The sequence below is a fragment of the Leptopilina heterotoma genome, unplaced genomic scaffold, assembly GCF_015476425.1.
Source record: "Leptopilina heterotoma isolate Lh14 unplaced genomic scaffold, ASM1547642v1 Lhet_223, whole genome shotgun sequence".
NCBI classification, from domain to species: domain Eukaryota; kingdom Metazoa; phylum Arthropoda; class Insecta; order Hymenoptera; family Figitidae; genus Leptopilina; species Leptopilina heterotoma.
In genome coordinates, this window is record NW_025110941.1 from 410,106 (window position 1) to 435,606 (window position 25,501).

Consider the following 25,501-nt stretch of genomic DNA (forward strand, 5'->3'; position numbering starts at 1 on the left):
TTATTTTTATTTTAGAATTCACGAAATTAAAAAATTTTATTTTTTATTTTTAATTATATATTATATATCCATATTTAATTATAATCTTACCGTTTTCACAGTATGGTAAACCTTCTTCAAGAAAGAAGGGACTGTTTCCAAACAACTTGCCACAATGAGAGCAATTGAAACATTCAGGATGGAAATGTTTTCCAACTGCATTCAAGCAATCCTGAAAGCAAGATTAAAGGAATATAAATATATTTTATTTTGCCAATAAATTACAATCAACCTACACATAAAAAGGTTATCAACTTTGTAAATAAGGGGCCATACTTAAATTACGTAACGCTTTTTTTGCAATTTTAGACACCCCCCCTTCCCCATGTAACAAACTTTTACATACATTAGCGCCGTTTTCTTGCTGAGTGTATCAAATATCTTGACCCCCCCCCTACCCCCTGAAGCTTTACGTAATTTAAGTATGGCCTCTAATTGAAAACCTAAACAGACATTAATGATATTGAGAACTGACAAAATGCAAAATTTTAAGTATTGATTGCTTTAAACACAATAATGGTGGTAAAAATTTTTATTAAAAAATAATGGTGGTATATTATGAATCCTTGGACCGTAAATAAACCAAATTTAAATGATTCAAAACTGTATCTGATCCTCCTGCACTATTTTTCATAGTTTGAATGTTCATTTAATGCATTACAATGATAACATTATTTTTTGATGAGTATTAGCCAATTAGCCTAATAGTGCACAGTACATGAAGAGTTCTTAAGTTGTTTTCACTGTGGAGCATCACATAAATTATATGTCAATTTAGTAATTAAAAAAAAACTGCACTAATAACTTGAATTAATTTGAATATCGTAATAAAGCATTTTTTCATTTTAATGAATTAAGTAACATTCAACCCATAAAAATAGTGCAGGAGGATCAGATATGATTTTGTATTATCCAAGTTTTGTTTACTTGAGGTCCAAAGATTCATAATATACCATACAATATTTTTAGTCATCGGGGACGAACTTTTTTTTTCATTTAAGACAGGTGTGTGTGAACGCTCCCTAACTTAGAATGAGTATATGTTCACAACACAAGACAAATGTTTCTATCATATGTAGAAATACTCTATATAACGTTTTGGCAGGTAATAAAGACTTTTTTAATGTTTTGTGTATGAAATTAAACATTTAAACAAAAACAGTACGATATATAATTATTCTATTTACTACTGTTTTGATAAAGACGAATACACATTATAAAACTTCACCATTTTTAATAAACTCACCCATTGAAAAAATTTACATCAGGATAATCAGTTAATCCTATTTCCCTTTTTTATAAAGTTGTTTTTAATATTTATTCAAATAAGTTTAAATAGAGTTTATAAGGATTCATCAGATTCGTTGGTCTGTCTAATAACTATTATTTTAGTTATTAAAATATTATTTCTATAATTAGAACTTTACTTAATAATTACTAACCACCTAGTTATGCTATTTATAACATTATATGTAATACATCTATTATTAATTTTTATTTATTCTTTTTGATTTTGCTATTATAAATTAGGATATTTAAAAATTTACTGGAAAAATTCTAATGTAAGGGAACGTAATGCTACAACAAAAAATAAAAAGCAATTAAAAATTGAAGAAAAGTATATAATTGAAAAAGACCACCAGAATCGATTCAAATGTATTAATTGTGTAGTCCCATGTGAGTGGAAGACATAAAACCAAAAGCACAATTTCATGGTTGCAAGAGCGACAGGTATATAGCAGTATCCTTTCCACTCCTGTAAAATTTTGCTTTCGGTTTTATGCTTTCTATTTACATAGAACTGCAATTTGAAAAAACTCTGGGGCGTAATATAATGCAGACTTACGCCTTTGATTTTGCCTCCACATTTGTCACAAGGTGGTGCAATGTATTTCTCGAAACAGTATTCGCAATAAAGTTGTCCCTTTTCTTCTACAAAGCCTATGTCTTGCAGTCCACGGTTGCATTGAGCATTTCCACAAACGAAATGTTCAGGACACCAAATTTGCCCCAAAGCCGTAATAAATGGTCCCCTGAAAAATAGTGGTAAATTTGTAAGTAAATCAAAAATTAAGATAAGTAACTTTTTCCACAAGCATATTATAAATTCCAGTTCATATTTTCTGATGCAGTATTTCCACTAAAAGAATACGTTTATTCTTACCCTTACAGCAACTAATTTTTCAAAATGATCAACGAAATTTTTAAGGTTATCTATTGTCTTATTAAAAATACACATGTAATTTTACAACTGTAACATACATGTGAATTTGAAACAGGAATTACACAGGTATACAAAATAAAACTTTTTTCTTCTTTTTAGATGTCGGAGAGGTTTCCACTGTATTTTTGAATATTAAAATTAAAAAAAATAGTATATTAAGCATCAAGGGCATAAAGGCAGCCATTTTTTTACGGTGATTTTTGTGACACGAGTGGAGGTCGAGGGCGCCCTCGACCTCCACTCGTGTCACAAAAATCATCGTAAACAAATTGGCTGCCTTTATTCCCATGTTACTTACGATATTTTTTATTCCTAATGTACAAAAGTGTCGATTTCAGATAGCAGACGACAGGGAGAAAAAGTCATTCACTTGTTCGACTTATATGAAAATGGCGGCCGTTTTCTCCCTTGGGCAAAAATAACGCATGGGATCAGCGGTTATGTTTGCACATGGAAGAAAATGGACGCCATTTTCATATGGTCGAACAAATGAGTGACTTTACTCCCTGTCGTCAGCTATCTAAAAGCGCCATTTTTGTGCATGTGGGATAAAAAAAATTTTATTTAAAATGGGGTTAAAACTAATATTTAGGGGTTTTCGGGGACGCTATTTACGAATCTGATGTCAGACCCAATTGGCCTAAAACTTCGAAATATTGCGACATCAAGACCTAAGCATTTCTAATATAAACCGTACTTTAAAAATTTCAATATGGTGGTTTAAAAATAGTGGTGGATGAAATTAAGAATTAAGAAAAATTTTTTTGCCACGCGACATCCAAATATTTTAGAATCGCAGAATACAAATCTGATGTCGGGATTTCAAAATTTAAAATAGGAGATGGCTCTTGTTGGCCGACGAATTTTTCGAAAATTTGTCGAAAATTGTATAATTTACATAAAACTCGTTACTCGGTAATTTTTGGGATTGCTAATTACGAATCCAATGTCCGGTTTCGAAATTCAAAATGACGGATGGAATTTTTTAAATTTATCAGATTTGAAAAAAATTGATTACTTAGGAATTTTTTAAATAGGTGATTACGAATCTGATGTCGGTTTTTAAAAATTCAAAATGGTGGTTCCAATATGAAGAACATATAAAAGTGTGGTAAGCTTATACGTAAATCTTGTGGGAAACATGTATGGTAATGTTTTGGTAAGCTTACATGGTAAGTTTGTTGTAAATCTTAAATGGTAAAGCTGTAGAAGGTTATTATTAAGTGGTAAGGTTGTGGTAAGTTTATTAGGTAAGTTTAGTAGGTAAAAAAAATTTAATAGGTAAGGTCTATGTGACGAACCAACTTTGTCACAATTTATTCTTGTAGGGATAAAACATAAAATACACTAGACAAATGTACCCTAGCATAAGATGTTTATAAATAAAGCCAATTCGAACCTTACTTCGGTTGAATTAACAAAAGGGAAAAAATTAAATATAACGTAAGTCCACATTTGATGTCATTAACTTCCTTGGCATTCGTGTTTCACAATATTTATGAAGACACTCAAAGGATAAAGTGTCCGAGCTCAATGAACTCGGATCACACCATTCTCAAAAATGCAAACACTGCAAAATGCACTGGTCAATGTCCAAGTCTTATTAAAAAATGTCGATTTCCCCACCCGATCTTCAGTGTATGAAACAGATCAAACGGTGGAAATCGAGGAGTTGGTTTTAGACTTTCTTTAGGGAAGTTCGTCAGAAAGGTTATTCAGTTAGAAACCTGAAATAAATAGGTTGTTTGTTTGATAGAAAAGAGATTCCTTATAAGTAGTAAAGTGGAAACTAAAGTTAAAGTTGAGTCAAAGTAGATCAAGATATATGTAAAGTCAAGGCAATTAAGGAAAATTCTGGAAGTTAAAGTGGAGTGTAATATTCTAAACAGAGAGAAAAATATAAGTGGAATTTAAGAAAATATTAAGGATTAAGGGGCACACCTAGTGTGAGTGACTAAAAAAAACGTCGATTTTTAGAAATTTTTTTAAGGGAAATTATTGCATCTAATTTTTTTTAAAGTTTTGTACATGTATATTTGTATAAATAGTGAACATTTTGTAATTTTTGCAAAGAAAAATATCTTTTTTTTAAAGAGTTATTCGCTATATCCAAAAAAACCAGTTTCTCCACTACTGCAGTTATTGCGGCCTTCTGAGTGACTGAAATCAAAAAAACCAAAAAGATTATTAAACTAGAAAATATTTGCCATACTATGAGGCTCCAGATTTTTTTTGGATAAAAAATAAAATTTTGGGATGCCAAAAACTATCGGATTTTTTAGGCGAAATTTATAAGCTTTTTTCAAAACTCCGCCATTTTGTTGCAATTCAATATTTTTTTTCGTCCGAGGGTCATTGTACGGCAAATATCTTCTAGTTTAATAATCTTTTTGGTTTTTTTGATTTAGGTCACTGAGAAGGCCGCAATCACTGCGGCAGTGGGAGAACTTTTTTTTCGGATACTCAGGAGATAGCGAATAACTTTTTAAAAAAAAGATATTTTTCTTTAAAAAAATTACAAAATGTTCACTATTTATACAAATATACATGTACAAAACTTTAAAAAAAAATTAGATGCAATAATTTCCCTAAAAAAAATTCCTAAAAATCACCGTTTTTTTCAGTCACTCGCACTAGGTGTGCCCCTTAAATTGAGGAGCAACCATAGTAAGTCGAATTGTATTTTATGTCATATAAGACTACAACACGCTACACTAAACACATAATTCTTGTAAGATAAATTGCGTCAGAATTGACTCAAAATAAAGTTTGTTATTGTTTGAATAAAGAGTAAAGTAAAATTTGGGAGACGCCTCCTTTTATGCACGGGAAACTTTGAATTAATACAATTATATATTTTGTTCATTAGCATAACTTTTGTTTTAGTTATTTAACAAACCTTTATTTCCTAAATTGACACTCCGCCTTAGAAATAGGGATTCTCACCCCACAGGCTGAATTAATAGTCTGTTAGGAGGGGGGGATCCGTTACCAAACGGGTTTAAGGGTTTCAGATTTTTATCCGTGTAACATCCCTTTAAATTCTTTTATTGTAACGGTTAAATTATTGTTAATAATTAATTCGTTTATTACAATTAGTGGCATTTCTCTTCGGAGGCGTGGGTTCGAATCCCACCGCTGTCACCAATTGTGATAAACGAATTAATTATTGACAATAAATTAATCGTTACAATAAAATAATTTAAAGGAATTTTACACGGATAAAAATCTGAAATCCTTAAACCCGTTTGGTAAAGGATCCCCCTCCTAACAGATATTAATTCAGCTTGTGGGTTGAGAATCCCTATTTCTAAGGCGGAGTGTCAATTTAGGAAATAAAGGATTGTTAAATAAATACAAATTACTATATAACAATATTATATTTATTATATATTATTATTATTATTATTTATTATTATTTATTATTATATTATTATATTATTATTATTATATTATTTATTATTATTTTATTATATTTTTGCTTCCTCATAAAGGAAGCCTTATAGTGATGTCGATTTCCGAATTTTTTAGAACCAATTATTTTTACAAATTTTCAAGTGTAGTATACATAATTCGTCGAGAGGAACAAATGTCCGGATGTATGTGTGTATGTATGTGTGTGTGTGTGTGTGTATGTCACCGATTCTTGTGGACAAATTTTCTCTTACACGTCTTGACGGATTTTCATAAAATTTTGTAGGTGTATTACGGTCACGAATACCAAAAATCAGACAAAAGGATTTTCAAAAATATCTAAAAAAAAATTTTTTTCAACAATTTTTTAATTTTTGAAAAAATTAATTTTTGGATTTTTTGAAATAACTTTTTTCTATATTAAAATTTTTATTAATTCTTGTCAAAATTGCATTCCTGACATAAAAACGAATCGATTCATGTATATAAAGTATATATTTTATCAAAATTTATAGAATTAATAAATATTTTAAATTTTTACAAAAAATTGAAATTTTGTATTTTTTGACATTTTATCTTAACACTTTAAAATAATTATTCTAAAATAAAAAATTAAACAATTGGTATATATTATATTGAGAAAGCTTAATGATCATGAAATGAACAACTTGTTTTATTATATTTTAAGTTAAATCGTGTTACATAAAAATATATTTTCCCCAAATTTATCTATGTCCTTTAAAACGATCTTTATCAATTAGTATTAAATCTTTGTTTACTCAAATATTATCTTTATTTGTATTTTATTTAATATTACTCTTAGTGGAAGTGTATTGTGTGTGTTGTGTTTTTATTACATGTGTTTATTCTTAGTAAGTTCAACTTACTCCGGTTTTTTTATTCCTTTTTTTAGAACCAATTTAATTTCCACTAGTATATCCTTTAATATCACTAAACAGCTTGACTTTGTGTTTCACTTTTTATAAATTCCGACTTTGCCTTCTCTACAAAACAAACGACCTATTTATTCAGGTCTCAAACTAAACGATACTTTTCTATGGTCGTTCCTTTAAAAAAGTCCAAAACCAACTCCTCGATTTCCAGCGTTTGATCTGTTTCGTACACCGAAGATCGGGTGGGGAAATCGACATTTTTTAATAACACTTGGTCATTGACCAGTGCATTTTGCAGTGTTTGCATTTTTGAGAATGGCGTGATCCGAGTTCATTGAGGTCGGACACTTTATCTTTTGAGTGTCTTCATAAATATTGTGAAACACGAATGCCAAGGAAGTTAATGACATTAAATGTGGACTTACGTTATATTTAATTTTTACCCTTTTGTTAATTCAACCGAAGTAAGGTTCGAATTGGCCTTATTTATAAACATCTTATGTTAGGGTACATTTGTCTAGAGTATTTTATGTTTTATCCCCACAAGGATAAATTGTGACGAAGTTGGTTCGTCACAGTCTATGAAAATAAAATAATTTATATTATTAATAATAAATAAATATTAAAGTTTAAAGACTTTTCCCTACTCCATTTTAAAAAGCTAACTTTTCGCACAAAATTTCGAAAACAAATTCGAAAAGATTATGTTTGAACCCACGATCGACTCTCATACAACTAGAATCCTAATCAACTAACCAAGGTTAAATAAAGAACTGAAAAAGAAAAAATTAATGTTGCTCTTAAAGTGGAGACAATAAGGCCACCTACTTTTTAAGGAGGTAAATTTTCTCTCTGATTGTTCCTTATTTAGCTCAGTATCACAGCAAACTTACCACAACCTTACTTCAACCTTACCACATAATAATAAAGTTACCAAAGCTTTACCAATCGAGCTTACAACAAACTTACCGTGTAAGTTTAACAGAAGCTTTATATATAAGCTTTCCAAATGGCGGACTGTTGTGTCTTACCTTTGCGAGTTTACAATATATTGTGCTAGGTTGGCATTGAAATTAAAACATAAACATAAATTTAAAACAGACATTCTCAAGCAGTATCCATGGTCTTTTGTGCAAAATAAGAGGAGTACTACTGCTATATTTGTTTTGATACTACGTATACAACATGAGTATCGTTATTTTTAATTTATATTTAAGGTTTTCTTTCACTAAATCATTTAAGGGGTGACCCCACTTTTATTATGACACCTTTAAAATGAAATTATTAAATGAGGTAATCTTTTTTTCTTGCATCATTTTTAACCTGAAAACATATAAGATGGTCAAAAGTATTTAATTTTAATTTTGGAAGAGGTTAGAATTTTTTTCTTTTGACCTATTGCATATTATTGCAAATCCATGCGAGAAGTTGTTTATAATTGTAAAATAAGTATGGAAAAAAAATTTTCGTTGAAAAATATTAAAAACTGTAACAGAAGATCGATTTTTAATTTACCCACTAGAATCCTCCTAATATCCCCGGGAAGGGGTTGAAATTTCAATTTTCACGAAAAGTCGAATACGGTGTCTATTCTTATGTTTTTTGGGGTGCTAAAACCGAAAAAGACCACCAAAAATAAATTCGCCCCCTTCTTTGCTCCCTAGCACTGCCTTACTACCCATAGAGGCGATTGATATTTTCGGTTTTACCATAATTCATGAGGGGTGTTATTTATCCGAAATTTCATTTGTTCACATTTTTGTTTTTATATTTATAAAATATCCGACATTCTACTTGAACAAAATTTTATTTGTCTGAATATTGAGTTATTTTATTTTTGCAATTATCATTTGATAATTGAATATTTTGTCACTTAATGACTATTTTGTCCGAATTTTTTTATCAAAAATGTCAGTTTATACGAAATTATCTAATACTAAAAACTTCTTTTAGACAAAGTTCATATAGATAAAAATGCTATTTTTTCCCGATATTTTAAAAATACAAACCTTCTTATCTGTATTTTACAATGGCAACACACCGGTATTAAAGCCTGTCCATTCGTTTGTAGATTAGTATTATCTTCAATAGCTGCAAACATCATGCAACAAAACAAATTGTTAGTAAAATCATACATATGTTTCATTAAGGAAACAATACATGAAAAACATTAAGGTCAAAACATAAAATCTAATTTTCAAGCTTTCTATTTATAGTTGTCCAAATAGTAGCTAGTATAATTAAGAACCAAGCATTATGAATGTAAATTGTATTAATAATTTTGCTTATAACAGTTACAAAGTTATGGCAAGTTCACGAGGTCACAGCAATTCCACAACTCAAGACTGGTCCAGTACCTGACGTAGTTATTGCAGCGAGCACATTGTGGGACACGAGATCCACTTCCTCCAGCTTGATTTAGAATTCCCTTTCCGCGTTTAGGAGCACTGCTTCCAGCAAAAGATCCACTCTTATTGCTGCAAATTCCACCGACTCCAGCACCTAAATTCGGTTGGGATGACATTTTTGGTGGGTCTACTAAATTTTGGGGTTTTCCAATTGGGCAACGGGGTGCGGATTGGTAAGAAGACTGAGTTTTGGATTGACACAAGGATTGAGTTTGGATCGACTGGGATTTGATTGTACAGATTTGAGCTTGTGGTTTGTACAACTGAACAGTGGGGGGTTTTATTCTGTTCAGGGTAAGTTGCGTAAGCTGATTGCTTAGATTAGTGCGAGGCTTAGGTTTAGATTCAAAGCTGCTGCAAGCATCAGGCTTCTCAGTTTGTGAAAAAGGACAACTACTGCAGAAACTTGGAGCCTCTTCGTTGGGTAAAGGAATCTGTGGAAAAGGAATATTTTTGTCACATTGACTTTTTAGAATTGACTTCGTACATTGAGAAGCAGACATTCCTGAGACGCTGCATGGTGCCACGCAAAAGGATCCATCCCCGCAAGGAGTTACACAAACTCCTGATCCACTGCATGTACCTGCATCAATGCTACAACCACCGGAACGCACTCCACAGACACCAGAGGGTTGTTTGCAACTTGTATCAGAATTATGTGCAGCCGGAGATACGCAGACTCCTTGTCTGTCCATGGTAGGCGTTACACAGACTCCGGATCTGTCGCATGATGATGATTGCGAACCGTCACAGGAAAGAACAACCACTCCGGTCTTTGAACCGCTTTCAGAAACTGTTCTGCAAGGTACAACAGTGACACCAGTATTTGGACATAATTTAGGAGGAGTTTCGACAATTTCGTGACGAATTCGACGAACTTCGGTTGATGATGATGTCGTGTTACAAGGAGGTAGCACTCTAACTCCTTGTCTTTGAATTCTTTCAGAGACGCTTTCGCGATTAGACGGACAGGGCAGGGAAGGGGAAACACTACTGTTTCGGCTGACACAACATACTGGAGAAGCTGGACTTTCCGTTATTTTTTGAACTTTCCGTTCACGTATATGAGTATGTGTACCTTCTTCGTCTTCTGAATAGCTAACACATTTAGTGCATTGAATATCTTTATGTGTATGTCCTGAGGGGGTATCTTCTTCGTAGTGGTAACAAACACATTCTTGTTCCGTTTTTGGCGCAGGAGATTTAGATCTTGAACATGGAGTTGGAGTTCTGCTGGGATCGAACATGTTACCTTCTACCGGTCCATTTTTCATAGCAACTAAATGTTTCTGATACAGAGGGATAGTATCCGGTTTTTTAAGGCCCGTCATCATTGAGCGATTCCCTGGGGTTCCTGGTCTAGATCTGGAAGGTGATCTTGAAGAATCTCTTAAACGATAGTCCGATGGAGGAATTGGCAAAGGTTGTGGTCCTTGCGGCTTTTTTCGCTCTTGAACTATTTCTTTATTTTCACTGAATAGAAGTTGAGCAGGTGCACAGTAACCGTCATTAGCAGAAGGAGCAGTAGGGGTTTGTGATCGGCGACAGCAAGTTTTGCAAGGATTGACATTTCCACCTAGTGGTGAGTATGCTCTTTCTGGTGCAGTTGTTAAGGCAGACTGAAATGGGGAAACAGGTCTATATGGACAAGGAGCTGGTGGTAATGAAGGTTCGCAATTACACTGAGAAGTTTCTTTGTATGTAACTTGGGAAGTATAAATTTCCTTACTGACATTGTTATCGTTACCAAGTGAACAAAAAGACTGATCTGGTGCTGTAGTTAAAGCTTTCACCATTTCAGATTTCCATTCTTTGGGGATAGTATTTTGAACATTGCAAGATGGAATTGGTCCTGGTCCGCTTTCAGTTTGACTGATAAACTGTACTTGTTTCCTGCAAGATTCTACAGTACTTTGCGATTCTTGCGTCTTCGGACCATACTTGGTACAAAGACGTCGTTCTTGAAGAGTTTGGTGTTTTTCTGGAGCTTGTTGATCTCTCAAACTCTTATGAACTTGTACTTGTTCACGCAAACTTCTTCGTCTTTGTGCCTCTAGATCTTGTTGTTCAAAATTTTTTTGAATGTTGATTTCCTCTCTTAACTCTTTAAAACGTTCCTCCCGACATTGACAGCAGGGTTCATCCTGCTCAAGTTTAACATCTATAATGTGTTCCTTAGGTCGTCCTTCTACATCAATATCAATTATGTGTTCCTTTGGACCTTCTAATTGAATATCAATTATTCGTTCCTTAGGACAGCAAGTATGTTCACAAATAAACTCACGCTCTTCACTGAAGCAAACTCTTTTCTGTCGTTTCTCTCCCTCTTCTTGGCGAGAACGTTCTGCCTCTTGTCTCTGCTGTTCTAGACGTCTCTCTTCATCTTGCCTCCGCTTACGTTCCTGAGCTGCCATTTGTTTCCTTTCTTCTTCTTCGCGTTGTTTTCTTTCCCTCTCTTCTTTTTCATTTCTCTCATATTCCTCTTTTCTCCTTTGTGCTTCTTCCTCATCTCTTTTAGCTTGCTCCATCATTTGTTGCATGTCAATTGTAGATGTCAACATTTCCGTCGATTCCTCTATATTTCGATGACATGAAATATTTTCCACTTCCCGATCGACAGTTGATGATCTTTGACAAGTTTGTTCCCAATGTCTTTTCTCCACTTGAGGCTTAGGTTCTGGCTCTGCACTAGATTTTATTTCTCTATCTGGGGAAACTAATTCCACTGTCTTTTCATAAGTTGTCGTCTTTTTAATATGTAGGTTACCAACATCCTCTTCCTCCATTTCTGTATAAAGATCATGCTCACCATCTATTCCCTTTGGACATACGGCCACATCTGGTGGAACAAGTTTCGATAAATCTCTAATTTCCGAATCTGAATTAATATCCTTTGTTCGAGAATGAGAATTCGGCAAACGGACACATGCGTGCACTTCCACATCTGGTTTTGGAGTCTCAACTCTTTCTTCTGGTTGACAAATTTGCTCTTGATAGTCGCGTCTTTCCTCATAGGTCGTCTGCGTTCCGCTTTCTCCATCGCAAACACATTCCCGTCGACATATTTGACGTCTGCAAACAGTTCGACTACAAACTGGTTTCGGTGGTTCAGGCGGATTAACTGGATATGCCTGTTGGTATAAATTTGCACCTGTAGTGACAGTGGCTGTCCATGGTCGAGGAATAGGCTGAGTGATACGTGTTGGCGTCAAAGATCTTCGAACACCATCAGTTGAACCTTCCCTCGAATCGCAACGTGTTTGTCGACAATCTTTTCGTGCTTCTTTAAATAATTCCACTCGTCGATAAACTGGTCCAGGACAACTAACCTGGTCCATCTTCGTCTCAAACTGACAGAAAACTCTGGACTCCTCAAAATTTTCTGCAAAACTGTTTCTTCTACTCTGATCTCTACTACTATCTTCAATACTTGATCGTCTCTCGTGAAGGTTTTGTTTTGCACGTCGATCAAGTGCAGGATTGGGATCAATATATAAAGGACTCGCAGTCGGATAAGTTATTTCCTCAATTGGCCGTTGTGGCGGCCAGACGTGTGATTTTGGTTTTGGAGTTGGCGGTTTTTCGATAACAAATTGTGTCACCTCCTCAGAGAATTCGTATGAGTCCTCTTCGTAAGCTTCTGTACAGTCTCGAAGGAAATAGATTGGGAACAAGGAAGTTAAATTAACATACACACATGTCATGCATTTTGTAAGCAAGAAAAGAGATGTTAGACGAATTACAAAGAACAAAGAAAAACAGAGAAAATTCGTGTCAGTAGAAGCATGTTAATCGATAATCACTCATGGACACTATATGTATTTTAAAAAGTTTTAGTGGCCATGGGTGATTTGCAGAAAACTATAATTAGCAAAAAAATTTATAAAATTATTTCCAAAAAAATCTTATAACCTAAATTTAAAACTTAGTGGTTTATGATAAATTTCATTATAAGAGGAATTACACTCCTTCGAATTATTTGCATTGTTGAATCAAAAAACTGCAAACTGCATGATTAGAAAAAGTTTAAGCGCGAACAATTTGCGATAATAAATATGCATTGGTAGCTGCAATGTGCCGTGAAGGAAATGAGCATTGAAAGAATTGATAAAAAATGTATGTCGTCTTTTTTATTTTAAATTCAAATATTTATTTTGGTCCTTGCAAAAATGAGTCTGAATAATTTTTAAGAATTACAAATCTAATTCGTATAATTCGGAGAAAACAGTTGAGAGCTACCATGCTCACGCGAAGGAGAGGGAAAAGGGTCTTGGTTTTGGGTTGAAAGATGAAGGAGCTGAAAAAAGAGATTAAGAAATACGAATTATAGAGTGAATTTGTAAGTATGATTGAAAGAAAATGTCACGAATTTCAAATCAAAGAAAATTGAAAATAGTTTATTAGGTCATGTTTAACCTAAAATTCAGAAATTACATGAGAACTTGTTCTAGTAGTGATCTTAAAAGAAATAAATAATGGTATTAGAAATTAATATAAGGTAGATTGATTGGAATTTAAATTCGAAGAAGTTTATTTGAGTCGAGACCATCGCGGCTGGCAGCTCTCAACGTACCAATTGCGAATCGTCACCGACATTTTTGAATTAAGAAATGATAATAAAAAAGGAAAACCAAACCGACTCTAACAGATAAAATAAAAAAGCTAGGAATTAATGTAATCAATCGCACTTGCGATAACAAAAATGAGACTGACGTTTATAGGACAAGTGAAAAAAAGCCAAAGCGATTTGGCACGGTCAATTAGCTCCAATCTATCAGCATACCTTTGAAGGAGGAACTTTTTGGCTTTGGCAAGGTGGTGTATAACCGACCTATTCACAAGAATCGGATTCAAGGTTAAGTTTATTTTAGTTTGAAATATGAATAAAAGTCGTAAAAATACATAATTTTAAAGAATAATAGATGAAGTATTTCGCCATTCTTAAAAGTTTTAAAATACTCAACTTAAACCACTGTCATAAAAAATAAGAGGTTCATAATATTGCTTATATAATACTTGACTCACCAGTCACGTTATGACTCTGTTGTCGTGGAAGAGTGCAACTTGCGGAATTGTACGTTGGTGTGTTAATGCTGGACCCTCCGTAAAGTTTTGCGCCTCCGATGTTGTTAGATGTTGGAGCCTGATGAAAAGATCACTGAATTAGTAATATTTTATGGTATATTAAATTTCGTTCAACTTCGCACATTAAATAAGTCAATTTTCCGCTTAGAAAGTAAAAGGAATAAAATTCTTCTTCGTCTGAATTTGAAAAACATTTGTCTTCTGTTCCAGATTATTTTAATTCACGACTATGATACATTGCACTAGTTTCACAACATTTCAAGCTAAATGCACACAAACTCAATGAGTTTCTTTAAATTGGATGAAGGAAAATCTAGTTGAGATCACACTATTAACTATCTTTTGATAATTGCGTACCGAAGTTGAACTGCGTGTCCGAAGACGGATTAGATGAATGGTATTGATCGAACGAAGACGTTACCTGGACTGGACGTAAGCTAGGCGAATCAACGGTTGTTGTGCCAAGATGGGTGGGCTGCAAAACAGATGATACACAATGGTCACGTGCCACGCATAACTATAATTTCGACAGAGGAATGCAAGCAAAATGTAATTAGTCATGCATTAAACAAATGTTCTTTCTAGGGATTAACAACTGTGATGATTAAAGTTAAACCGATGAATAGTCTGCCTTAAAATGGAAAGAATGAGGAAATTGAATATGATTTAAAAATTCATTTTATAGAAGTACTATGAGTAATGTTAAAAATGTACGACGAGTTTTCTGTTTAGACGAAAACCGTGACTATAAAAGAAATTAAAGGTAGAAGAAGTAAGACAGTAAAACTGTATTTGGGGATTAGAAAATGGAGTATATTTTGAGAATGAAGATAAATATTTCCTGGAAGTTTCTAAATATTAGAAAATGTGCAAATTCTAAAACATTTAATGAGAAAAGAATTCAAGGTTTGACCTTAGTGAAGTTATATCTACTATGTTATTCACCTTGTCCAAGTGGGAATAACTGGACTTCTGAGTATTGTATGAATCATTTTTGAAACTTTTGTCCTCTGAAATGAAAGGGTCAAACTGGAATTCATCGACTTGGTCTGATTTCAGGCGTGCTTTAGAGTTAGTAGGATTACGATTATAGTCGAGCTCGCCGTCGACATTGCAGACCTCATTGACACCAGTCTGGATGGTTATGGTGCTCGTGTAAGTTGTCGATGTTCCATTGCTCTCGTTATGTCCTGAGTAGCCATTACTCTTTGACTCGACTTGGTATGATAGCCTTGGGTCGGAGTTGAGTTGATAGCATGTCTGTAAAAGCGATTAGTAGCGCACAAAACACACAGTGTTAATATTAATAAACAGACTTGATTTCTAGAATCTTTCATTTTTACTTTTTAAATTTTTATCTGAATTCTTTCTGACACTCATGTGGCAAAAATAAAGAATTGAAGCGAGCCTTTCAATATGTTAAAGTTCAATAAAAGTTACAAAGTAGCCATACTTCTACTCTTGTATCAAGATTTAAAAAATCACTTTAAAAAAAACTAACCGGGTAAAGTTGTGGTGATGATCCATGATTGCTGAGAGATGGTGAAAGAGGCCCAATGTTAGAGAGTGCTGCTGATATGGTTCCTGCTGGTGCTTTGTTGACCCTATATGTTACTAATTTAGTAATTTATTATAGTCACTTAAAAATATTAAAAAATTTATTTACTTACGAAGATACAGTGACTGGTGAAAGTCCAGATGGTGCTTGTTGCCTAGCTACCATTTTCGCATGTATATCGCAATAGAGTTTCTCATTAATATTGTAGTACCCAACATTTTTCAGTGATGTGCCGCAAGTTGAACACTTAAAACAGTCCACGTGTAAATTCTTGTCCTTAATTCTGACGAAGACACCTCTGTAAAATAAACAAAATTAAGAAGTGTCCAGTGCTTAAAAAACAAAGAAAGCCATTAATTATTTTTAATTAATGGAAATTTTCGAAACAGTCAACAAAAAATAAATACAGGGTTCCTACAAAAAACTTAATTCAAAATTCCATGCTTCACAGGTCATTTTTTAAATAATTCCAGTTAAATTTTGAATATAATTTTCATGGAATTTAAATTAATTTAAAATTTGAATGCAGTAAAAACTTTATAAAATTTCATGCCTTTTCCAATATTTGAATGAAAAAGGTTCTGTAGGAACCCTGAAATAATATAGATAGAAAGCGATTTAAAACTCCTGTAGCCAAGAACAACGCCTTATACATCGAGAAAAGAATTTCATATAATAAAATTTCTAAGAAACGACAAGGAGGAAGAATGAAGTAAGAAAAACTGTAGTTGACACTTATTATAAGTAAATCGAAACAATTCAGTGTATTTTTCCAGAAAGCAAAATCAAAGATTTTGAGTTTACGAGAAAAAGTGTGAGAAAAATTAGTTTCCAACATCAATAGCCGGAAAATTAAAAACAGGGATTTAGAGCAAAGAAAAATAATTCAAGGATGTATTTACAGACAAGGTTATTATCCATTGTTTATGTTGCTAAAATTGACAGGTGCATCGATAAAAATTTTCGATTCCACTTCCTTTTGGCTGAAGAACAATATCCGTTCTAAGCCAAGAATGCAACATCCTTGAGTCATTTTGGCAATTTAATTGACAGTGTGATTTGAACTAATAATTACACTATTGAATGGATTTAATTTCGATTAAAAATAATGTTCTAAAAGATAATTTTACTGTACTGTAAAATAACTATAAAATTCTCCTAGTTTGTGCAAAATGCAAGAGAATTAGACACATATCTTCAGAATCTTTTTTCTTCAATCTGATGTCCTGTTTATTCAGATAATGATGCGAATACTACTTTTGAAAAATTCATTTAATCGATCATTTTGAAGGAACATCTTGAATTTTTATTGAAAATTTTTAGATGTTATGTGTAATTAAAAGTAACTAAAAATATAGAAGAAATTAAAAGACGATTATTTGTTTCATTTAGCTATATAGTTACACAATCCCATTGTCACAGTTGTAACAAGTAGGTGAATCAGAAGAAGTAAACGAAGAGGATGAATATTCTTGTTGTCGCTCTTTCTTCTGAATTTCTTGAAGTGAAAAGCTTTTGTGGTAATTTAAAATTGTCTGACGCAGACCCAGTGATTGATTTAGAGATGTCGCTGAATTCGGTATAGTTGCTTCTCCGCCAACCGCGTGGCTCGCCGAGGAGTAAATCTTCGTCCGTGAATGAACTAAAGTAACGAAAGAAATGTTGAACTTCGATCTATTATAACTAATATTTAAAACTTGAGAGGAATTTACTAAATTCCCATAAAATATTATCTAATTCCACCTAATTCTCAGAAAAAAGTAATTTTTAGACTTTTCTTGGTCTTCAAATGAAATTAGCTATTATCTCAGTCTATTACTTAAGATAATTTAAAATTTTGTATGTCTTTGTTGATGTTGTAGACGTTGTTCAGAGCCAGGAACTTCACTTGCTTGGCTCACTCAATGATGGACTTACACAATAAGTCTCTCACAGTCGGCACATATGTTCTGTCCTGGAGGCAAACTTGACTGAGGAGTTGTTGGTTGTAGTTTTGTTTCTGGCGCCGTGACTGGTCTTAAACCCGCTATTGCTGGACATGGGGGTGATACTGCTCCGCTTTGTACTGGTAGGTCAACTATATTTTCAAAAGAGGCCATCGACGTGCTTGCGATTACTTACGAAAGAGTTTTCACACCAATTTAGTTAAAGTTTACAAATGTTTAATTATGAAAGACTAGGAGGCTAAATGAAAAAAATAATTAAAATATCCTATAAAATAAAAATTTGTTATTGGAAAATTTGTAACTAACCAGGTTCAGGTGATTTTGGTTCCTTATCCGCCTCTTGGACCATCTTAAAGACTTCACTATTCTCAGCATTATAATTCTTTTCGTTTTTCTTAAAATTGACCCTAGAATGAGATAATGCAGTAAATATTACCTTATATTATTATATTACTTAAGTCTACATTGGTTAATATGTTTTACAATTTTTGTGTTTTTCGATATATTTTTATGCGTTGACTATGACTAAAATCTAGAATTGACTATCATTTCAGAAATTTAAAAACATTAGGTGAAAATAAACAAAAATAAAAATAAGCAAACAAATATTTTGTAATCTAGAGTTTCCATATTTTTTGTTTATGTCCAAGTTGTGAAATTGTAAACAAACAGTAAATATGTTTTGGAAGGTAACAAGTCTGATTGTATAACTTGATATTTGGATTCAGGTATTTCTGAACACATGGTGAGCAAAGATGATTTTTTAATTAATATTAGAATGTTGAATGAATCAGTTAAAATTAAAGTAGCAAAAACCGGACAAATTCTTGAATCAACAATAACTAGAGATATTAGATTTTCATCAATTGTTGATAATGTTAAGAGACAATAAATATTTATTAAAAATGTTTTGTTAGTTCCGGAGTTAAAAAATTTGTTGTCTATTTGAAAATTAGACATGAATGGTTTTAAAAGTCTTTTTGTAGATGGTAAGGGTTTAAGTCTTACGGTAAATAAAATCGTTGCTGTTGCTCATCGAAAATATGACAGAAAGCAAATATCAAATTGTTTTCATCACTTGGAAACGCTGAAATGTGGCATAGATGTTTGGGTATCTCTAAAATCTGTCAAGAATGCATTGAAGGAAAACAGACACAGCAAGCTCATCAGCAGGAAAGAACTAAGACTCATAGTCTTTTGCAAAGAGTACACAGTGATTTAAATAATTAAAAAAAAATAGAACTAAATTAATTAATTAATTAATTAACTAAATTACTTGGTTCAATTAATGTTGAATAGCATTACAGCAATAGAAATGTGCTGACATTTATTGATGACTATACTCATTTTACAGTTGCATATATTTAACTTGTCAAGTCTGAAGTGTTTCGATATTTCAAAATGTATGAACACAGAAAAAAATCGGACTCATTTTTGTTGCAACTCAAAATGAGTCTATGTTAAATGACATAGAACGTGGCGCCATCTGCGAGGTTCATTTTTGATGCAGCTCATAATGAGTCACTTTTACGACTCATTTTGAGTTCAGTTTTTCTCTGTGAAGCTGTGGTAACATCTCATTTCAACTTAAAGATTAGTCGTTTTAGATGTGACAATGGCGGTGAGTATGTCTCAAATGAAATAAAACATCACTTTGAGGAACATGAAATTTAATTCGCACTCACGATTCGGTACACCCCTTAGCAAAACGCTGTTCCTGAGAGCATGAACAGAACGATTATCAAGAAAGCTCGGTGAATGCTGTTAAATTCAAAATTGATCAAAATGTTTTGGTCGGAGTCGGCGCGGTCTCATCAATCGAAGTCCTACTAGTGCGTTGAACAATAAAGTACCACCAGCGGAAATGTGGTATGGAGAGAAGCCTAATTTCGGAAAACTCAAAGTATTTGAATGAAGTAGCATTTTTGCATTTTCCAAAGGAAATAAATTCTGGGAAATTCGATACTCAGACTAAGCAATGTTTTATGCATGGATACTGTCCTAATAGATATCGTCTCTGGTGTTCGGACGTATGGAAAGTGTTAACTGGAAGAGATGTTGTATTTGATGAGTTGCGTTTTTCATTCGAATGATCTGGGAGAGCTTCACTACTTTCTTGAAATCAAAATTCAGAAGAGCAAGGAAGGAATTTTTCTAAATCAGGAAACAAACTACGGTAGTTTTGTTCTCACCGGGGCGGAGTACGTAGCTCTTGTCAGTGCTTAGATGGAATTAGAGTGGTTAAAAACTTGTTTGGTGACTTTAAGATAAAGCCAATTGTGTTCTCAAAGCCAATTGTGATTCATTAGCTTCACAATTGGGAACATCGTATATTAAAGCATATAAACGTTAAATACAATTTTTTGTTAGGGACATATTAACGAAAGGTTTGCCTGCAAGTCAATATTTTTTGACCAGACCACTCTAGTTTTCTTCAGAAATATTCAATAAAAAACAAGCAATAATATTTCTAAAAATTTCTTATTGTTAACTATTTTTCATAAGACCTCAAATACCCTCTAAATAAAAAAACAATGTAATACATTGAAAAATTGCTTATTATTTATCTGTTCTTGATTTCTTTAGTAGAATTTGCTCTTCTTAGCTAAAAAAGTATTTTTATTTGTATTTACATAACTATTCAAAATTCTTTAAACAAATTATAATTGTTAATTTTCAACTATTTTAACACTTATTGAACAATAAGAAAACCATTCTTAAAGTAAATGCTAAATTGCTCAAAATTTTTATGAACAAATATTAATTGTGATACAATTTTGTAAATAACTTATTAAACAAAATATCATAATTTCATATTAATATTCTTAGTAGATATCTAGGCAGCTGCATAAATAAATTAATTTCATTATAAAGGGGAGAGTCTCCAGTTGTGAGACGGGTTTCATTTTTGACCCGTAAATTGTAAACGGGTAAACGAAATTGTAAATAAAATACACCGTTCGAAAGGTAACAGAAATACGCAACTTTTATTAAAAGAAAGTACAGTGTTTCGATGAACTCAAAAAATTTTACGATACATTTTCCGAGCACATCGCTTTTGTCAAAAAAAAAATGTCTCCAGTTGTGAGACACTCATTAAAAATTGCTAAAATTTAATAAGTTTGACATAAAACGTTATGTTTAGTAGAAATAATTAAATATATTAATAATATATATTATTATATACTATATAATAATATTTATTCGCCAAAATATGACTATGAAATAAACACAATTTAATAGCTTCAACAAGAGCATTAAAATTGATTTCTTCTGAATCAATTGACTTTTTTCCACTTGACATGCCCAAAATACTAGACAAAAAATCAAAACAACATTTAAATAGTATGCCTGCAAAGTCGTATTTTTTATGCTGCCCAGATGGGTGTTGACACCGTCTCACAACTGGTGATATGCTGTGTCTCACACCCAGAAATTAGCGCTATTTTGAAAAAGGAAAATTAAATTATTTTCAACCGTAGATTGGAACAATGCAATATTGCATCACAAAATATAAGGAAAACACTAACAGAAAATGCATTACATTTACCTTTTCCAATTAATTAACTTGGAAAAAAAGTACTTTGCATTTATTGAAAAAACGCTTTTTAGTCGATTATCACACACAGTGTTGGTATTTAACAAAAACAGTTTATATATCCGCTTCGGCGTACACGAAAAAGTTGGCTTATATAAAAAGAAATGTTTTTATATAAACCAATCGTCTTTTTAATATTGCATGTTAAAAAAAATTGACTGTCTCACAACTGGAGGTGTCTCACAACTGGAGACTCTCTCCTATAAAAATTTTACCAATTAATATTAAAGGCTAGCTATCGAATATATGTAATGATTTTAATAATTACTTAAACAAAATATTGTTTTTTGTAAACAATTTTCGAAATGTTCTAAGAGATACAACATGCTCTTATAATTTTACAAATTTACATTGTCAAAATAACTAAAAGATTAACTGGTTTTAATTTAATGTGAAATATTTTTTCACAATTGGTTGAATTATTTATATTCAAGGCTTACATAAGCTGAATAATTTATTGAATACTAAAAATATTATCTGTTATTGTTGTTATTTTTTTTCTTTGTTTTGTTTAAATTTCTAATCTTTCAAAGCTGACTTATTGTAACTGGGAAACCTTTTTCGATATTTCTGGACAACCTGAAAACGAATTTTGTACCAAGAATTTAAAAAGAAATAAATATAACTGTATAATAGTTCTCCTTTCTAATAGGGGAGAGTAGGCTACATTGAACCAGGTTTTTTATAAAGTCCAAGAACTGATTAAATTTTACAAATTTTGATCAGGTTTTTGTATAAAAATAAAACTGAAGTACTCCTTTAGTTAATACTCAAATTATTATGATTAAATAATGAAATTTAATTTTTTTCTAACCAGTTACACTTTTCTTATTTTGAAGGATGTGTGTCTACATTGAACCACCTCTAATAAAACACTACAATTTACTTCAAAAATAATATTTCCACTTGCACATTGTAAAAAAATCTTGTTTTCCACTCAAAAAAATAGAAAATTGTTATTTAATTGTTATTACTTGTTAATATAGGAGATTAATATATTTCGATGTCAGGTTAGGTAGCAAAAGTGACAGTTTAAATTTATCTCGTTCACAATTGAGTGCTTGGATACAACAAGGGGACGTACGCTCGGCGAGCCGCTTTAAAGTCAGTTAAAGGTACCGTAAAGTGTAAAAAATGAAAATTCAAAATTTTGAATTTTGAAAACTGCCATCTTATAGGAAATAAAAATGCGCATCTTTTTTTTCTTTGAAATTTCTTTGAATAATTAATATTTTTATATGATAATGGAAAAAATGTGATTAATTTTCAATGTTAAATTTCATTGAATTTTAAAATATAAATCGTTGTATCTCCGACAAAAATGAATGAATTCTTTTGATTTTTGGTATACAAATGCATTTGGACCTATAGAAGACGACAATATCACGAAAATGTTAAAAGCAATTAATTGTTTATTGATTTTTAATTGTTAATACTGACCGGTCAAAAATAATTTTTTCTTATCTTTGGCTGCAAAAAGTATGCGGGGAACTTTAAAATTCAAACAACTTCCAGTGAGACATTTGTTTATTACGATGTGAAGAAGTTTTCTGTAAAATTGCAGAAAGATTAGTTTTATATTTACAGAAATACAATAGTTTTAAGAAAAATGCTCGCGCCGCCAACGATCCCTACCGCACAGATTTTAAGGTTAGTTGCACGGTAAAGTTTTATTTATGTATAAATATATGTGTGTAATATTTGCATTGAATTATTTATTAACTATTACATACTATACAACATAGGTATACACTTTTTTAATAATTTTGTAAAATATTATGTGTATGAATAAAAATATTACAAATAATTCTAGCAATATTTAATTAAATTAAGATTATTTCTGATATTTATTTTTGTTAGTATATCGTTTATTTACAACTCAATTTTTATCGACTCTATAATGTATTAAAACTATTACTCAATATGCTGCAACAACACTTAATGTCCTTTTTAATTACATACTATGTTGAATCTAGTATAATCTAATAATATCTATTAAAATATAATAGTTCAAAATATCACAATTGTCAAAAATTGTTTAAAATAAAAATTTTTCCTAGTTTTTAAACAATAATATTAACATCTAAAAACGTTTTATAAATTTAATAATGTTTAAAATAAAAACATTTCTTTTAACACAGATATTAATCTTAATTTAATTAAATACTGCTAGAATTATTTGTAATATTTATATTCATACACATAATGTTTTACAAAATTATTAAAAAAGTTTATACCTATGTTGTATACATAGTATGTAATAGTTAATAAATAATTCAATGCAAATATTACACATATATATTTATATATAAATAAAACTTTACTGTGCAACTAACCTTAAAATCTGTGCGGTAGGGATCGTTGGCGGCGCGAGCATTTTTCTTAAAACTATTGTATTTCTGTAAATATAAAACTAATCTTTCTGCAATTTTACAGAAAACTTCTTCACATCGTAATAAACAAATGTCTCACTGGAAGTTGTTTGAATTTTAAAGTTCCCCGCATACTTTTTGCAGCCAAAGATAAGAAAAAATTATTTTTGACCGGTCAGTATTAACAATTAAAAATCAATAAACAATTAATTGCTTTTAACATTTTCGTGATATTGTCGTCTTCTATAGGTCCAAATGCATTTGTATACCAAAAATCAAAAGAATTCATTCATTTTTGTCGGAGATACGACGATTTATATTTTAAAATTCAATGAAATTTAACATTGAAAATTAATCACATTTTTTCCATTATCATATAAAAATATTAATTATTCAAAGAAATTTCAAAGAAAAAAAAGATGCGCATTTTTATTTCCTATAAGATGGCAGTTTTCAAAATTCAAAATTTTGAATTTTCATTTTTTACACTTTACGGTACCTTTGACTGACTTTAAAGCGGCTCGCCGAGCGTACGTCTCCTTGTTGTATCCAAGCACTCAATTGTAATGAAAGCATGTCTTCCAGTATTTTTCTTACTAATTAGTAGAGCAGACAACTTAACCACTCTTAAAATTGAAAATTCTTTGCTTTTTCGGGTGGTTTAATCATGTTGCACTCACTGTATACACATGACATTCACAACAAAAATGGTTTATAATAAATTTATGTAAAGTTTAAAATTCTTTATCACATCGAAATATTGAAGTTGACACCCTAAGCGAAATAAATCACAAGTTAACTAATTTTTAAAACTTCCTATTTCAATAAAAAAACTTCATTATAATTCCACAAAATTTTTTGTTTTGTACGTGAAAAACAGTTTTTTTTAGTTTTCCTTTGTAAATAATAAACCTACGTGCCGGAAATTTTTGGACATAGTCTGCTTTGGTAAAACTAACTTATATATTGAATAGGAAAAAATTTTACTCAGTCATTTCTCAGAAAATTGAAGTGGTTCACTGTTGACGCTGGTTCAATGTAGCCTACTCTCCCCTATATAATGCACAGAAGTACAGTTAATATAGTGAATTAATATTAAATATATTATAATTCAGATAAGTAAATACCTGTAGTAAATACTGTTTTTGATCTTCATTTTTAGTAAAATTGCTATTAAAATCTTCTATGAGTTTTACACCACGCTCTGCTACATCATTTACTACTTTCAGACATGCGAAAATTCTACGTCCTTTCAAATAGCTTTCGTGATTTTTCCATAACGAAGGATCTTGATATAAAAAATCTGTGGGAATGTTAAATCTCTGAAACAGCTGTTTTGATCCACTTGTAATTAGATTTTCTGGAAAATCTGACTTAAGAAATAAATCAAGTTCTTTGAATGACAACATTTTCTTTTTTTGAATTTCGATATTACAGTCTTCATCAGTTTCGTTTTCTATGATTTTATTAGCAATGCATTTTCTTTTCTGATTATCAAGTCTGTCATCAAACAAGCACATTGCAGCACATTCTTCGTTTAAATACCACAAATGATTTAAAAATTTCTTTTGTACTTTCTCGGCAATTATTTTGTTATGTTTCTTATACATTTCTAAGCTTTGCAAAAATTTGAAATCAGTCAATGGAGCTTCAATAGCATTTGTTGTACAAAACCATGCTTGAATGTAACATGTAATCACAAAGCAACAAATTTCATTTATCGCTTTTTTTCATGTTTATTTATCTGGAACTGTTCCCTAAATAAAAATATTTTCAAGCAATAAATAGCCTTCGCCATCCATCTTGCTCTGTGATAAGCTCCAGGACATTTAAATCGAATACCATTTGGTGGGATTTCTCCTAAGAAAATGATAACTACCCGGTAAGAAGCGTAGAATAGAAAAGAATTCAATTTTCAGAATATATGCTTGAAAACGAGAATTTTGAATTATTCTGAATACGCG

The 25,501-nt window shown here is 31.6% G+C and overlaps 1 protein-coding gene across 1 annotated transcript in view; it reads right to left on the reverse strand.

Annotated features, from left to right (window-relative positions):
- Positions 1-25,501, reverse strand: part of LOC122502238 — a 124,170-nt gene that overhangs the window by 5,954 nt on the left and 92,715 nt on the right. Inside the window, exons 5-15 of the mRNA XM_043612183.1 lie at positions 17,874-17,974; positions 17,026-17,263; positions 15,734-15,919; positions 15,565-15,667; positions 15,009-15,323; positions 14,485-14,580; positions 14,004-14,121; positions 13,762-13,809; positions 8,928-12,762; positions 1,886-2,072; positions 91-211 (exon numbers count right to left, since the gene is read on the reverse strand). Of these exons, the coding sequence (XP_043468118.1) occupies positions 91-211; positions 1,886-2,072; positions 8,928-12,762; positions 13,762-13,809; positions 14,004-14,121; positions 14,485-14,580; positions 15,009-15,323; positions 15,565-15,667; positions 15,734-15,919; positions 17,026-17,263; positions 17,874-17,974 (5,348 nt within the window). The remainder of the gene's footprint in view (positions 1-90; positions 212-1,885; positions 2,073-8,927; positions 12,763-13,761; positions 13,810-14,003; positions 14,122-14,484; positions 14,581-15,008; positions 15,324-15,564; positions 15,668-15,733; positions 15,920-17,025; positions 17,264-17,873; positions 17,975-25,501) is intronic.